The 15405-nt window shown below is 51.4% G+C and overlaps 1 protein-coding gene across 1 annotated transcript; it reads left to right on the top strand.

The window, feature by feature from the left end:
• The first annotated feature begins 462 nt into the window (after positions 1-462).
• Positions 463-1728, top strand: LOC140380559 (5-hydroxytryptamine receptor 1B-like). Its single transcript, XM_072464436.1, has 2 exons — positions 463-1652; positions 1688-1728. Exons 1-2 carry the CDS (start codon positions 463-465, stop codon positions 1707-1709), a joined length of 1212 nt encoding a protein of 403 aa, XP_072320537.1. The 3' UTR covers positions 1710-1728.
• Positions 1729-15405: the final 13677 nt, after the last annotated feature.

Raw genomic sequence — 15405 nt, 5'->3', positions numbered from 1 at the left:
AGAGAGAGAGAGTATAAAGGGCAGACACGCGCGTGCTTCCCGCATTTGAGCTCGAGCCTGAGCTGGACTAAAGCTGGACCTGCCTCGAGAGTCCAGACTCACACACGTCCGGAGCCACGCGCGGGACGCAGAGGCGCGCGGGACGCAGAGGGCGTGCGGGACGCAGAGGCGCGCGGGACGCAGAGGGCGTGCGGGACGCAGAGGGCGTGCGGGACGCAGAGGGCGTGCGGGACGCAGAGGCGCGCGGGACGGCCTAAAGCAGATGATGTAATGTTTGGAGAGGATGAAGCGGCCGCGCGTCACGGAGCGCCCCTCGAGGATGAAGAAGCGGCGGCAGCGGCGCGTCCGCGGCGGGTCGCGCCTGTTCTGCGGACGCGTTAAAGGCTCGCGCTTCTGACTTTTGGGCTTGTTTTTTCCGCGCTCGTGCCGCTGCCGTGATGTGACGCGCGGCAGAGGAGCGGCATGGCGCGGCAGCTCGTGTTTGACGAGCTCAATTTCGCCAACAACGACACTTGGAACAATGTCACCGCGCGTCCTGCCGCCACGGAGAGCGGCGGCGGCGGCGGCGGCGGCGGCGGCGGCGGCGGCGGCGGAGGCGGCGGCGGCGCGGCGGAGCGGAACAGCGCCGCGTTCCGTCTCGGACTTGCCGCGACTTTGGCGCTCATCACCCTGGTGACCACGCTCTCCAACGCGTTCGTGATCGTGACCATTTACAAGTCGCGGAAGCTGCACACTCCCGCCAACTTCCTGATCGCGTCGCTCGCGCTCACGGACCTGCTCGTGTCGGTGCTCGTGATGCCCATCAGCGCGCTCTACACGGTGCTGCAGACGTGGACGCTCGGACAGGTCATGTGCGACATCTGGTTGTCCTCCGACATCACGTGCTGCACTGCGTCCATCCTGCACCTGTGCGTGATCGCCCTGGACCGTTACTGGGCCATCACGGACGCGGTGGAGTACGCCAAGAAGCGCACGCCCCGGCGCGCGGCGGGGATGATCGCGACCGCGTGGGTCATCGCCATCTCCATCTCTCTGCCGCCGTTCTTCTGGCGCCAGGTGAAGGTGGAGGAGGTCACGAGCTGTAACGTGAACACGGACCACATCTTCTACACCATCTACTCCACCTTCGGCGCCTTCTACATCCCCACGCTGCTGCTGCTCGCGCTCTACGGGCGCATCTACGCGGAGGCGCGCAAGCGCATCCTCAAACAGTCCAGCAACAAACCGGGGAAGAGGCTGACGTCCGCGCGCCTCATCACCAACTCTCCCGGCTCCGTGGCGTCCAGCACGTCCCTGAACTACGGCACGAGCAACGACACGCCGTCGTCCAGTTGCTGCGAGCCGTCGTCGTCCCCGTGCAGCCAGGTCAAAGTCACGGTGTCCGACGCGCTGCTGGAGAAGAAGCGCATCTGCGCCGCGCGCGAGCGCAAAGCCACGAAGACTCTGGGCATCATCCTGGGCGCGTACATCGTGTGCTGGCTCCCGTTCTTCATCTACACGCTGCTGGTGCCCGTGTGCGCGTCCTGCTTCCACCCGGAGCTCTTCGACATCTTCACGTGGCTCGGGTACCTCAACTCCCTCATCAACCCGATCATCTACACCATGTCCAACGAGGACTTCAAGCAGGCGTTCCACAAGATGATCCGCTTCAGGTGGTGCCGCGGCCGCGCGTGACGATCCGCTTCAGGTGGTGCCGCGGCCGCGCGTGATCTCACATTCCGCTCACGTGAGACGAGACAAAGTGAGAGCGCGTGCCACGTTCACGACGCGCTTCACCCGGGCGCGAACGCACCGCGACGCGTCAAGCAATATTCACTCAAAACTAATCAGATCACGTTTTTAATCAACGGTGAGCGCGCGGGTTCAGACCAACGCAACAATGATGAAAAGCCTCGAGCCAGACAAGCGCCAGTGTCACGTGTCTGACGCTGTCGATCACGTCCGGAGCCACCGACACGTCAAGAATCACTTCAGTGTTTAACGTTTGCGCCGCGTCACGTGATCGTCATGTCACTCACCTTTTTCATCGTGAAAAACTTTTCTAATCCCACGCGCGTGAGCCTGGAGACGCGCGGGTTTAGTCACGTGACCAACGCGTGAATTCACCTCTTTCTTTATGAACTCTGGAAGTAGATATTTTAACTAGTTATTTTTCTATCCAAATGTTCAACTCAAACTGACACTGGCGAGCTCACAGTGAGTGGGCTCGCATCTCCACAAACCTGACTCGTACCAGCTGGTTTCCGTTGAAAAGTTGTGGAGACGTGTGCAGAAAGTTACGCAGTGTTGCTTTAAATATCAGAATATCCATAATGAGCTAAAGATGAATCAGCACCAGGGCCAGCTCCGCCTGGCTCCTGAGCTCTTTCAGCACCACGGACAGCGCAGTATTTGACCTTCTGAATGTCCTCGCTCCAGTTCCATGCGTCGTTGGGTGAAGCAGAAGTCGACTCGCTGGTGATCGTGAAGTCTGGTGTTTCTCTTCTTCAACTTTCTTCATCTTCTGCGCAGAACGGATCCCTCGGAAGGACGCCACACTTTCAGGATCATTTTCTACTTTCGTCACGTGTGAACTCTGCTCTCGTCTGCGCCGCACAAAAGACGCAGCGAACGCACAAAAGACGCAGCGAACGCACTTCCACACGACCAAAACTCAGAGATATTTCCATTAAAAGAGCTAAAGCGACGCTGCTTTGAGCGTCACACGGAACGTTCTGGATCTGAGAAGTTCTGATTCGACATTATTTCTACGGCACATTTTATGAACAAAAGCAGTTTTCAGAGAGAAATAAGACATAAACTAATCATATAAAGTAAGAAAATATAAGTTTATGACATATTTAACTTTAATTCACATTTGTGTTTTCTTTAGTTTAAATTTGACTTTTTGAACTTTGTCTTTGTTTCTAAAAGTGCTGCAGAAATATGTTTGAGTGACAGGAGCCACGTTTCCTCTGCTTCTCTTTGGTTCAGTCTAAAGTCTCTGGCCCCTGAGAGGTTCTGGCCCCTGAGAGGATCTGGCCCCTGAGAGGATCTGGCCCCTGAGAGGATCTGGCCCCTGAGAGGTTCTGGTCCCTGAGAGGATCTGGCCCCTGAGAGGTTCTGGCCCCTGAGAGGTTCTGGCCCCTGAGAGGATCTGGCCCCTGAGAGGATCTGGTCCCTGAGAGGTTCTGGCCCCTGAGAGGATCTGGCCCCTGAGAGGTTCTGGCCCCTGAGAGGTTCTGGCCCCTGAGAGGATCTGGTCCCTGAGAGGTTCTGGTCCCTGAGAGGTTCTGGCCCCTGAGAGGTTCTGACCCCTGAGAGGTTCTGGTCCCTGAGAGGTTCTGGCCCCTGAGAGGTTCTGGCCCCTGAGAGGATCTGGCCCCTGAGAGGATCTGGCCCCTGAGAGGTTCTGGCCCCTGAGAGGTTCTGGCCCCTGAGAGGATCTGGCCCCTGAGAGGTTCTGGCCCCTGAGAGGTTCTGGCCCCTGAGAGGATCTGGCCCCTGAGAGGATCTGGCCCCTGAGAGGTTCTGGCCCCTGAGAGGTTCTGGTCCCTGAGAGGATCTGGTCCCTGAGAGGTTCTGGCCCCTGAGAGGTTCTGGTCCCTGAGAGGTTCTGGCCCCTGAGAGGTTCTGGTCCCTGAGAGGTTCTGGCCCCTGAGAGGATCTGGTCCCTGAGAGGTTCTGGCCCCTGAGAGGTTCTGGCCCCTGAGAGGTTCTGGTCCCTGAGAGGTTCTGGCCCCTGAGAGGATCTGGCCCCTGAGAGGTTCTGGCCCCTGAGAGGATCTGGTCCCTGAGAGGTTCTGGCCCCTGAGAGGTTCTGGCCCCTGAGAGGTTCTGGTCCCTGAGAGGTTCTGGCCCCTGAGAGGATCTGGCCCCTGAGAGGTTCTGGCCCCTGAGAGGATCTGGTCCCTGAGAGGTTCTGGTCCCTGAGAGGATCTGGCCCCTGAGAGGTTCTGGCCCCTGAGAGGTTCTGGCCCCTGAGAGGTTCTGGCTCCCAAAGCGTCTGGCTCTTGGGCTCCAGGTGGACTTTAGCTCAGGGGGAGGAGCTTCACAGCACAGACAGATGATTGGACGAAGGAGAACGCAGACTCAGGCAAAGCACGTTAGCAACACAAAGCTAGCAAAGCACGTTAGCAACACAAAGCTAGCAAAGCACGTTAGCAACACAAAGCTAGCAAAGCACGTTAGCAACGCAAAGCTAGCAAAGCACGTTAGCAACACAAAGCTAGCAAAGCACGTTAGCAACACAAAGCTAGCAAAGCACGTTAGCAACGCAAAGCTAGCAAAGCACGTTAGCAACACAAAGCTAGCAAAGCACGTTAGCAACACAAAGCTAGCAAAGCACGTTAGCAACACAAAGCTAGCGCAGCACATTAGCAACACAAAGCTAGCAAAGCATGTTAGCAACACAAAGCTAGCAAAGCACGTTAGCAACAGCTGTTTCCTGTTTATGGCACTCGCTTTGTCAAGAGCCACAATCTGATATTTCCAGCTCATAAAGCGTCTGACGTTAGCATTAGCATTAGCATTAGCATGACATAAAGAGAGGTTCAAACGCCACGCCCCTCACACACACTAGCTTTAGCCACGCCCCTCACACACACTAGCTTTAGCCACGCCCCTCACACACACTAGCTTTAGCCACGCCCCTCACACACTCTAGCTTTAGCCACGCCCCTCACACACACTAGCTTTAGCCACGCCCCTCACACACTCTAGCTTTAGCCACGCCCCTCACACACACTAGCTTTAGCAACGCCCCTCACACACACTAGCTTTAGCCACGCCCCTCACACACTCTAGCTTTAGCCACGCCCCTCACACACACTAGCTTTAGCCACGCCCCTCACACACACTAGCTTTAGCCACGCCCCTCACACACACTAGCTTTAGCCACGCCCCTCTAACACTCAGATCAACCTCAGGAGGATTTAGATCAGATTTATGAAGGAAACATGAGTCTCAGGAGGCGGAGCTTGATCGGAGCCAGACCACATTAGAAAAAGGGTCCAAAGTGAACCGGTCCAAACGTGGCTCAACTGCATCTTTAAAGATCTCGTCCTTGAAACATGTCGGAAATACTGTGAAACAAAACGGCACAAATATAAAATGTTCCAAACTTGTCAGCTCCAGATGTTTTGTGTTTGTCTGGACCTGCCGGACCTGCTGGACCTGCCGGACCTGCCGTACCTTCTGAACCTGCTGGACCTGCCGGACCTGCTGGACCTGCTGGACCTGCCGGACCTTCTGAACCTGCTGGACCTTCTGGACCTGCCGGACCTGCTGGACCTGCCGGACCTGCTGGACCTGCCGGACCTGCTGGACCTGCCGGACCTGCTGGACCTGCCGGACCTGCCGTACCTTCTGAACCTGCTGGACCTGCTGGACCTGCTGGACCTGCCGGACCTGCTGGACCTGCTGGACCTGCCGGACCTGCCGGACCTGCTGGACCTGCTGGACCTTCTGGACGATGGTCAGAGCAGACGCAGCTTGTTGCTTCTGGTTTTTGAAAGCACAAAACACTTCAAGCTTCAAGCCCTAAAAAACACTGAAAACACATTTTTCTGTCAAAGTCAAAGGGATTTTACTGGTGCTTCTCGAGACCCAAACCTGCACTGAGCGCTCTGAGCCACCAGGGGGAGCACGGCCTGGACCTGAGCCTGGACCTGAGTCCATGTTTAGTCCTGACTCTAGCACCAGCAGGAGTCCTGACTCTAGCACCAGTACACAAAGTACTTTTACTGAAGTAACAAAGTTGAGTCCTGAAGGTTCTGCTCTTTAACGATTGAGCAACAATTTATTTGAGTCGAGACAGTTTCTTATTATAATCCAGGGCGTGGTTTATCCCGGGGGCGTGGTTTATCCCGGGGGCGTGGTTTATCCCGGGGGCGTGGTTTATCCCGGGGGCGTGGTTTATCCCGGGGGTGTGGTTTACCCTGGGGGCGTGGTTTATCCCGGGGGTGTGGTTTACCCTGGGGGCGTGGTTTTGCAGCGTCAGGTTTGGGTCTCGATCTCGTTGTTGTGCAGTTTTTTCTCAGACGTGCCTCGTCCAATCACAAGATCATCCAATCATCAGATGCAAGTGGTCTTTACGAGTCGTGACTTCACTGCAGAGTCGTGACTTCACTGCAGAGTCTTGACTTCACTGCAGAGTCTTGACTTCACTGCAGAGTCGTGACTTCACTGCAGAGTCGTGACTTCACTGCAGAGTCGTGACTTCACTGCAGAGTCTTGACTTCACTGCAGAGTCGTGACTTCACTGCAGAGTCGTGACTTCACTGCAGAGTCGTGACTTCACTGCAGAGTCGTGACTTCACTGCAGAGTCGTGACTTCACTGCAGAGTCTTGACTTCACTGCAGAGTCGTGACTTCACTGCAGAGTCGTGACTTCACTGCAGAGTCTTGACTTCACTGCAGAATCGTGACTTCACTGCAGAGTCGTGACTTCACTGCAGAGTCGTGACTTCACTGCAGAGTCGTGACTTCACTGCAGAGTCGTGACTTCACTGCAGAGTCTTGACTTCACTGCAGAATCGTGACTTCACTGCAGAGTCGTGACTTCACTGCAGAGTCGTGACTTCACTGCAGAGTCGTGACTTCACTGCAGAGTCGTGACTTCACTGCAGAGGTCAGCGTTTGGGTCCAGTTTAAGACTGATTCGGTCCTGATTCAGTTTCAGGTTCAGGTTCAGGTTCACAGAGGGTTCTTTAGGTCTCACAGAGGGTCTCACAGAGGGTTCTTTAGGTCTCACAGAGGGTCTCACAGAGGGTTCTTTAGGTTTCACAGAGGGTCTCACAGAGGGTTCTTTAGGTTTCACAGAGGGTCTCACAGAGGGTTCTGTAGGTCTCACAGAGGGTCTCACAGAGGGTTCTTTAGGTCTCACAGAGGGTCTCACAGAGGGTTCTTTAGGTCTCACAGAGGGTTCTGTAGGTCTCACAGAGGGTCTCACAGAGGGTTCTGTAGGTCTCACAGAGGGTCTCACAGAGGGTTCTTTAAACTGTGTGTTTGAAATGCCGCCCCCTCAAACGCTGCGAGGGTTAATGGACTTTCAGAGTAAAAGAGGAGCGATAAGAGCTTTTAATCTGAAATGAGATCTCACTGAAAGAACTTGTTTGGTCGGATTCAGGTGAAGATATTTATATTTGAGGGAAAATGAAGAAAAGGGTTTGAATATCGAGATCTGGAGCCGCGTCTCACATTTGACCTCAAGCGGTTTCCACTAGAGCCTCAGAGACAGAGCGCCACCAACAGGAGACACACTGAACTGCAGCCACACTCAACACACACGTCCCAATGGAATAAAACATCCTGGTTTAGTCCTGGTTTAGACCTGGTTTAGTCCTGGTTTAGCCCTGGTTTAGACCTGGTTTAGACCTGGTTTAGTCCTGGTTTAGTCCTGGTTTAGACCTGGTTTAGTCCTGGTTTAGTCCTGGTTTAGTCCTGGTTTAGTCCTGATTTAGACCTGGTTTAGTCCTGGTTTAGACCTGGTTTAGTCCTGGTTTAGACCTGGTTTAGACCTGGTTTAGTCCTGGTTTAGTCCTGGTTTAGTACTGGTTTAGTACTGGTTTAGACCTGGTTTAGTCCTGGTTTAGACATGGTTTAGTCCTGGTTTAGACCTGGTTTAGACCTGGTTTAGACCTGGTTTAGACCTGGTTTAGTCCTGCTTTAGTCCTGGTTTAGTCCTGGTTTAGTCCTGGTTTAGACCTGGTTTAGTCTTGGTTTAGACCTGGTTTAGACCTGGTTTAGTCCTGGTTTAGTACTGGTTTAGACCTGGTTTAGTCCTGGTTTAGTACTGGTTTAGACCTGGTTTAGACCTAGTTTAGTCCTGGTTTAGTCCTGGTTTAGGCCTGGTTTAGTCCTGGTTTAGACCTGGTTTAGTCCTGGTTTAGTCCTGGTTTAGACCTGGTTTAGTCCTGGTTTAGACCTGGTTTAGACCTGGTTTAGACCTGGTTTAGTCCTGGTTTAGACCTGGTTTAGTCCTGGTTTAGACCTAGTTTAGTCCTGGTTTAGTCCTGGTTTAGGCCTGGTTTAGTCCTGGTTTAGACCTGGTTTAGTCCTGGTTTAGTCCTGGTTTAGACCTGGTTTAGTCCTGGTTTAGACCTGGTTTAGACCTGGTTTAGACCTGGTTTAGTCCTGGTTTAGACCTGGTTTAGTCCTGGTTTAGACCTGGTTTAGACCTGGTTTAGACCTGGTTTAGACCTGGTTTAGTCCTGGTTTAGTCCTGGTTTAGACCTGGTTTAGTCCTGGTTTAGACCTGGTTTAGACCTGGTTTAGTCCTGGTTTAGACCTGGTTTAGTCCTGGTTTAGTCCTGATTTAGACCTGGTTTAGTCCTGGTTTAGACCTGGTTTAGTCCTGGTTTAGTCCTGGTTTAGTCCTGGTTTAGACCTGGTTTAGTCCTGATTTAGACCTGGTTTAGACCTGGTTTAGTCCTGGTTTAGACCTGGTTTAGTCCTGGTTTAGTACTGGTTTAGTACTGGTTTAGACCTGGTTTAGTCCTGGTTTAGACCTGGTTTAGATCTGGTTTAGACCTGGTTTAGTCCTGGTTTAGGCCTGGTTTAGACCTGGTTTAGTCTTGGTTTAGTCCTGGTTTAGATCTGGTTTGGACCTGGTTTAGTCTTGGTTTAGTCCTGGTTTAGATCTGGTTTAGACCTGGTTTAGTCCTGGTTTAGACCTGGTTTAGATCTGCTTTAGACCTGGTTTAGTCCTGGTTTAGACCTGGTTTAGACCTGGTTTAGTCTTGGTTTAGTCCTGGTTTAGATCTGGTTTAGACCTGGTTTAGTCTTGGTTTAGTCCTGGTTTAGATCTGGTTTAGACCTGGTTTAGACCTGGTTTAGACCTGGTTTAGACCTGGTTTAGTCCTGCTTTAGTCCTGGTTTAGTCCTGGTTTAGTCCTGGTTTAGACCTGGTTTAGTCTTGGTTTAGACCTGGTTTAGACCTGGTTTAGTCCTGGTTTAGTACTGGTTTAGACCTGGTTTAGTCCTGGTTTAGACCTGGTTTAGATCTGCTTTAGACCTGGTTTAGTCCTGGTTTAGACCTGGTTTAGACCTGGTTTAGTCTTGGTTTAGTCCTGGTTTAGATCTGGTTTAGACCTGGTTTAGTCTTGGTTTAGTCCTGGTTTAGATCTGGTTTAGTCCTGGTTTAGACCTGGTTTAGACCTGGTTTAGTCCTGCTTTAGTCCTGGTTTAGTCCTGGTTTAGTCCTGGTTTAGACCTGGTTTAGTCTTGGTTTAGACCTGGTTTAGACCTGGTTTAGTCCTGGTTTAGTACTGGTTTAGACCTGCTTTAGTCCTGGTTTAGTCCTGGTTTAGTCCTGGTTTAGACCTGGTTTAGACCTGGTTTAGGCCTGGTTTAGTCCTGGTTTAGACCTGGTTTAGTCCTGGTTTAGACCTGGTTTAGTCCTGGTTTAGACCTGGTTTAGACCTGGTTTAGACCTGGTTTAGTCCTGGTTTAGACCTGGTTTAGTCCTGGTTTAGACCTGGTTTAGACCTGGTTTAGACCTGGTTTAGACCTGGTTTAGTCCTGGTTTAGTCCTGGTTTAGTCCTGGTTTAGTCCTGGTTTAGTCCTGGTTTAGACCTGGTTTAGACCTGGTTTAGTCCTGGTTTAGACCTGGTTTAGTCCTGGTTTAGTCCTGGTTTAGTCCTGGTTTAGACCTGGTTTAGACCTGGTTTAGTCCTGGTTTAGTCCTGGTTTAGACCTGGTTTAGTCCTGGTTTAGACCTGGTTTAGTCCTGGTTTAGTCCTGGTTTAGACCTGGTTTAGACCTGGTTTAGACCTGGTTTAGTCCTGGTTTAGACCTGGTTTAGTCCTGGTTTAGTCCTGGTTTAGACCTGGTTTAGTCCTGGTTTAGACCTGGTTTAGTCCTGGTTTAGTCCTGGTTTAGTCCTGGTTTAGACCTGGTTTAGACCTGGTTTAGACCTGGTTTAGTCCTGGTTTAGACCTGGTTTAGTCCTGGTTTAGTCCTGGTTTAGTCCTGGTTTAGACCTGGTTTAGACCTGGTTTAGTCCTGGTTTAGACCTGGTTTAGACCTGGTTTAGTCCTGGTTTAGACCTGGTTTAGTCCTGGTTTAGTCCTGGTTTAGACCTGGTTTAGTCCTGGTTTAGACCTGGTTTAGTCCTGGTTTAGACCTGGTTTAGTCCTGGTTTAGTCCTGGTTTAGACCTGGTTTAGACCTGGTTTAGTCCTGGTTTAGTCCTGGTTTAGACCTGGTTTAGTCCTGGTTTAGACCTGGTTTAGTCCTGGTTTAGTCCTGGTTTAGACCTGGTTTAGTCCTGGTTTAGTCCTGGTTTAGTCCTGGTTTAGTCCTGGTTTAGTCCTGGTTTAGTCCTGGTTTAGTCCTGGTTTAGACCTGGTTTAGGGCTCACAGGGGCCACAGTTGAATTAAACAGGAAAATGCAGGAAAAGTTTTGGACCCAAAAGTCAGATTTTTCACAAATTGGGACTAAAATGACAAAATGTACACGGTTCTTCAGTTGTAGATATATTTACACGGTTCTTCAGTTGTAGATATATTTACACGGTTCTTCAGTTGTAGATATATTTACACGGTTCTTCAGTTGTAGATATATTTACACGGTTCTTCAGTTGTTTCGTTGCTCTGTAATACTCCACATCTCCTGTTGGTGGCAGCAGAGCCTCAGCGCTGCCTCTAGTGTCAAACCTCTGCACTGCATCTGTTTTTGTGTTTTATTGTCAAGCACAAAAGGAGTTTGAAATGAGCTGTTCTGATGAAAAAACATCTATTGATGAGGTATGATGTCATTTCCTGTTGAAGATGAGGTATGATGTCATTTCCTGTTGAAGATGAGGTATGATGTCATTTCCTGTTGAAGATGAGGTATGATGTCATTTCCTGTTGAAGATGGCCGCCGCATGAACGTCAGAGAAATGACACATTGTGACAAACGGATAAAAAGTCTCGGTTTGAGCGTGTCGTCTCTGCGGCGGCCATCTTTGTAGTTTGTTCAACGTGCCAGTGTAGTTCTGTGTTCTCTAAAGGCTTCTCATCTTCTGCTGTCCAATCAGAGCACACGCCTCGATGCTAACCATGCTAAAGCTGCTAACGTGTGAAACATGACATGATAATAAATAACAGAATATTCTAAACTCTCGTGTTTGTGTTCAGTCGAGATCCTGGTCAGAACCAAGACAGACCAGGTTTAGACCAGGTTTAGACCTGATTTAGTCCTGGTTTAGACCTGGTTTAGTCCTGGTTTAGTCCTGGTTTAGTCCTGGTTTAGTCCTGGTTTAGACCCGGTTTAGTCCCGGTTTAGTCCTGGTTTAGACCTGGTTTAGTCCAAGTTTAGTCCTGGTTTAGACCTGGTTTAGTCCTGGTTTAGTCCTGGTTTAGACCTGGTTTAGTCCCGGTTTAGACCCGGTTTAGACCTGGTTTAGTCCTGGTTTAGACCTGGTTTAGTCCTGGTTTAGTCCTGGTTTAGTCCTGGTCAAGTCCTGGTTTAGTCCTGGTTTAGACCTGGTTTAGTCCTGGTTTAGTCCTGGTTTAGACCTGGTTTGGTCCTGGTTTAGTCCTGGTTTAGTCCTGGTTTAGACCTGGTTTAGACCTGGTTTAGTCCTGGTTTAGACCTGGTTTAGTCCTGGTTTAGTCCTGGTTTAGTCCTGGTCAAGTCCTGGTTTAGTCCTGGTTTAGACCTGGTTTAGTCCTGGTTTAGACCTGGTTTAGGCCTGGTTTAGTCCTGGTTTAGTCCTGGTTTAGTCCCGGTTTAGACCTGGTTTAGACCTGGTTTAGTCCAAGTTTAGTCCTGGTTTAGTCCTGGTTTAGACCTGGTTTAGTCCAAGTTTAGTCCTGGTTTAGTCCTGGTTTAGACCTGGTTTAGTCCCGGTTTAGACCTGGTTTAGACCTAGTTTAGTCCTGGTTTAGTCCTGGTTTAGTCCTGGTTTAGACCCGGTTTAGTCCTGTCTTAGTCCTGGTTTAGTCCTGGTTTAGACCTGGTTTAGTCCAAGTTTAGTCCTGGTTTAGACCTGGTTTAGACCTGGTTTAGACCTGGTTTAGACCTGGTTTAGTCCTGGTTTAGTCCTGGTTTAGTCCTGGTTTAGACCTGGTTTAGACCTGGTTTAGTCCCGGTTTAGACCCGGTTTAGTCCCGGTTTAGACCCGGTTTAGGCCTGGTTTAGGCCTGGTTTAGTCCTGGTTTAGTCCTGGTTTAGGCCTGGTTTAGTCCTGGTTTAGGCCTGGTTTAGTCCAGGTTTAGTCCTGGTTTAGGCCTGGTTTAGTCCTGGTTTAGTCCTGGTTTAGACCTGGTTTAGTCCTGGTTTAGTCCTGGTTTAGACCTGGTTTAGTTCTGGTTTAGACCTGGTTTAGACCTGGTTTAGACCTGGTTTAGACCCGGTTTAGACCCGATTTAGTTCTGGTTTAGACCTGGTTTAGATCTGGTTTAGACCTGGTTTAGTCCTGGTTTAGTCCTGGTTTAGTCCTGGTTTAGACCTGGTTTAGTCCTGGTTTAGACCTGGTTTAGACCTGGTTTAGACCCGGATTAGACCCGGTTTAGTTCTGGTTTAGACCTGGTTTAGATCTGGTTTAGACCTGGTTTAGTCCTGGTTTAGTCCTGGTTTAGACCTGGTTTAGTCCTGGTTTAGACCTGCTTTAGTCCTGGTTTAGACCTGGTTTAGTCCTGGTTTAGTCCTGGTTTAGTCCTGGTTTAGACCTGGTTTAGTCCTGGTTTAGTCCTGGTTTAGTCCTGGTTTAGACCTGGTTTAGACCTGGTTTAGTCCTGGTTTAGTCCTGGTTTAGTCCTGGTTTAGACCTGGTTTAGTCCTGGTTTAGTCCTGGTTTAGTCCTGGTTTAGACCCGGTTTAGACCCGGTTTAGTTCTGGTTTAGACCTGGTTTAGTTCTGGTTTAGTCTTGGTTTAGACCTGGTTTAGACCTGGTTTAGTCCTGGTTTAGTACTGGTTTAGACCTGCTTTAGTCCTGGTTTAGTCCTGGTTTAGACCTGGTTTAGACCTGGTTTAGGCCTGGTTTAGTCCTGGTTTAGACCTGGTTTAGTCCTGGTTTAGACCTGGTTTAGTCCTGGTTTAGACCTGGTTTAGACCTGGTTTAGACCTGGTTTAGTCCTGGTTTAGACCTGGTTTAGTCCTGGTTTAGACCTGGTTTAGACCTGGTTTAGACCTGGTTTAGACCTGGTTTAGTCCTGGTTTAGTCCTGGTTTAGTCCTGGTTTAGTCCTGGTTTAGTCCTGGTTTAGACCTGGTTTAGACCTGGTTTAGTCCTGGTTTAGACCTGGTTTAGTCCTGGTTTAGTCCTGGTTTAGTCCTGGTTTAGTCCTGGTTTAGTCCTGGTTTTGTCCTGGTTTAGTCCTGGTTTAGTCCTGGTTTAGTCCTGGTTTTGTCCTGGTTTAGTCCTGGTTTAGTCCTGGTTTAGTCCTGGTTTAGTCCTGGTTTAGACCTGGTTTAGACCTGGTTTAGTCCTGGTTTAGACCTGGTTTTGTCCTGGTTTAGTCCTGGTTTTGTCCTGGTTTAGTCCTGGTTTTGTCCTGGTTTTGTCCTGGTTTAGACCTGGTTTAGACCTGGTTTTGTCCTGGTTTAGTCCTGGTTTAGTCCTGGTTTAGTCCTGGTTTTGTCCTGGTTTAGTCCTGGTTTTGTCCTGGTTTTGTCCTGGTTTAGACCTGGTTTAGACCTGGTTTAGACCTGATTTAGTCCTGGTTTAGTCCTGGTTTAGACCTGGTTTAGACCTGGTTTAGACCTGATTTAGTCCTGGTTTAGTCCTGGTTTAGACCTGGTTTAGACCTGGTTTAGTCCTGGTTTAGTCCTGGTTTAGACCTGGTTTAGACCTGGTTTAGTCCTGGTTTAGACCTGGTTTTGTCCTGGTTTAGTCCTGGTTTTGTCCTGGTCTTGCGTCGCGTCGATGACGTGTTTTCTCCTCTGTGTGAGTGGTTTCCATGGTAACAGTCCTGTCCACGTGTGAGGAGAATACTGATCTGGTCTGAAACAGAACAAAAATATGTATTAAAATATTCTACTTTATCTCACAACGTTTTGTCTCTTTTTGGGTCTTTTGACATTCGTTTGTCACTTTTTTTCTACATTAGACGAAGGTTTTTTCAGGACGTTTCCAGATCTGAGCCTGAAAACATCAAAGTCTTTGTTGAAACATCAGAGGCTTCATCCTTATTGGTTCAGAATCTGACCCATAGTCTTAGTCGCCTAAAGACGCTCTTGTCGCTGAGCTCCTGCCCTCTCTGTGGCTGAGCTCCTGCCCTGTCGCTGAGCTCCTGCCCTGTCGCTGAGCTCCTGCCCTCTCTGTGGCTGAGCTCCTGCCCTGTCGCTGAGCTCCTGCCCTCTCTGTGGCTGAGCTCCTGCCCTGTCGCTGAGCTCCTGCCCTGTCGCTGAGCCCCTGCCCTCTCTGTGGCTGAGCTCCTGCCCTGTCGCTGAGCTCCTGCCATGTCGCTGAGCCCCTGCCCTCTCTGTGGCTGAGCTCCTGCCCTGTCGCTGAGCTCCTGCCCTGTCGCTGAGCTCCTGCCCTCTCTGTCGCTGAGCTCCTGCCCTGTCGCTGAGCTCCTGCCATGTCGCTGAGCCCCTGCCCTCTCTGTCGCTGAGCTCCTGCCCTGTCGCTGATTTCCTGCCATGTCGCTGAGCCCCTGCCCTCTCTGTCGCTGAGCTCCTGCCCTGTCGCTGATTTCCTGCCCTGTCGCTGAGCTCCTGCCCTGTCGCTGAGCTCCTGCCCTCTCTGTCACATAGAGACTGTGTGTTTCCCTCGTGCAAATAATGACAAAAAGACACAAAAAAACTAGTTTAGGCTCAGACCAAATAACTTAAGACACCCCTTCCACCCTCACCTCCTCCTCCTCTGCTCCTCCTCCGCTCCTCCTCCTCTGCTCCTCCTCCGCTCCTCCTCCTCTGCTCCTCCTCCGCTCCTCCTCCTCCGGTCCTCCTCCTCTGCTCCTCCCCCGCTCCTCCTCCTCCGCTCCTCCTCCTCCGCTCCTCCTCCTCCTCCTCCGCTGCTCCTCCTCCTCTCCTCCTCCGCTCCTCCTCCTCCTCCTCCTCCTCCTCCGCTCCTCCTCCTCCTCCGCTCCTCCTCCTCCTCCGCTCCTCCTCCTCCTCCGCTCCTCCTCCTCCTCCGCTCCTCCTCCTCCTCTTCCGCTCCTCCTCCTCCGCTCCTCCTCCTCCTCCTCCTCCGCTCCTCCTTCTCCTCCGCTCCTCCTCCTCCTCCTTCTCCGCTCCTCCTCCTCCGCTCCTCCTCCTTCTCCGCTCCTCCTCCGCTCCTCCTCCTCCTCCGCTCCTCCTCCTACTCCACTCCTCCTCCTCCGCTCCTCCTCCTCCTCCGCTCCTTCTCCGCTCCTCCTCCGCTCCTCCTCCTTCTCCGCTCCTCCTCCTCCTCCTCCTCCGCTCCTCCTCCTCCTCCGCTCCTCCTCCTCCGCTCCTCCTCCTCCTCCGCTCCTCCTCCTCTCCTCCTTCTCCTCCTCCTCTGCTCCTCC

Source organism: Eucyclogobius newberryi, unplaced genomic scaffold, assembly GCF_026437365.1.
Source record: "Eucyclogobius newberryi isolate DKJ021-1_F unplaced genomic scaffold, fEucNew1.0.hap1 SCAF_479, whole genome shotgun sequence".
NCBI lineage: Eukaryota > Metazoa > Chordata > Actinopteri > Gobiiformes > Gobiidae > Eucyclogobius > Eucyclogobius newberryi.
Note: the sequence above shows the minus strand (reverse complement) of the source record. Positions and strands in the feature narration are given on the sequence as shown.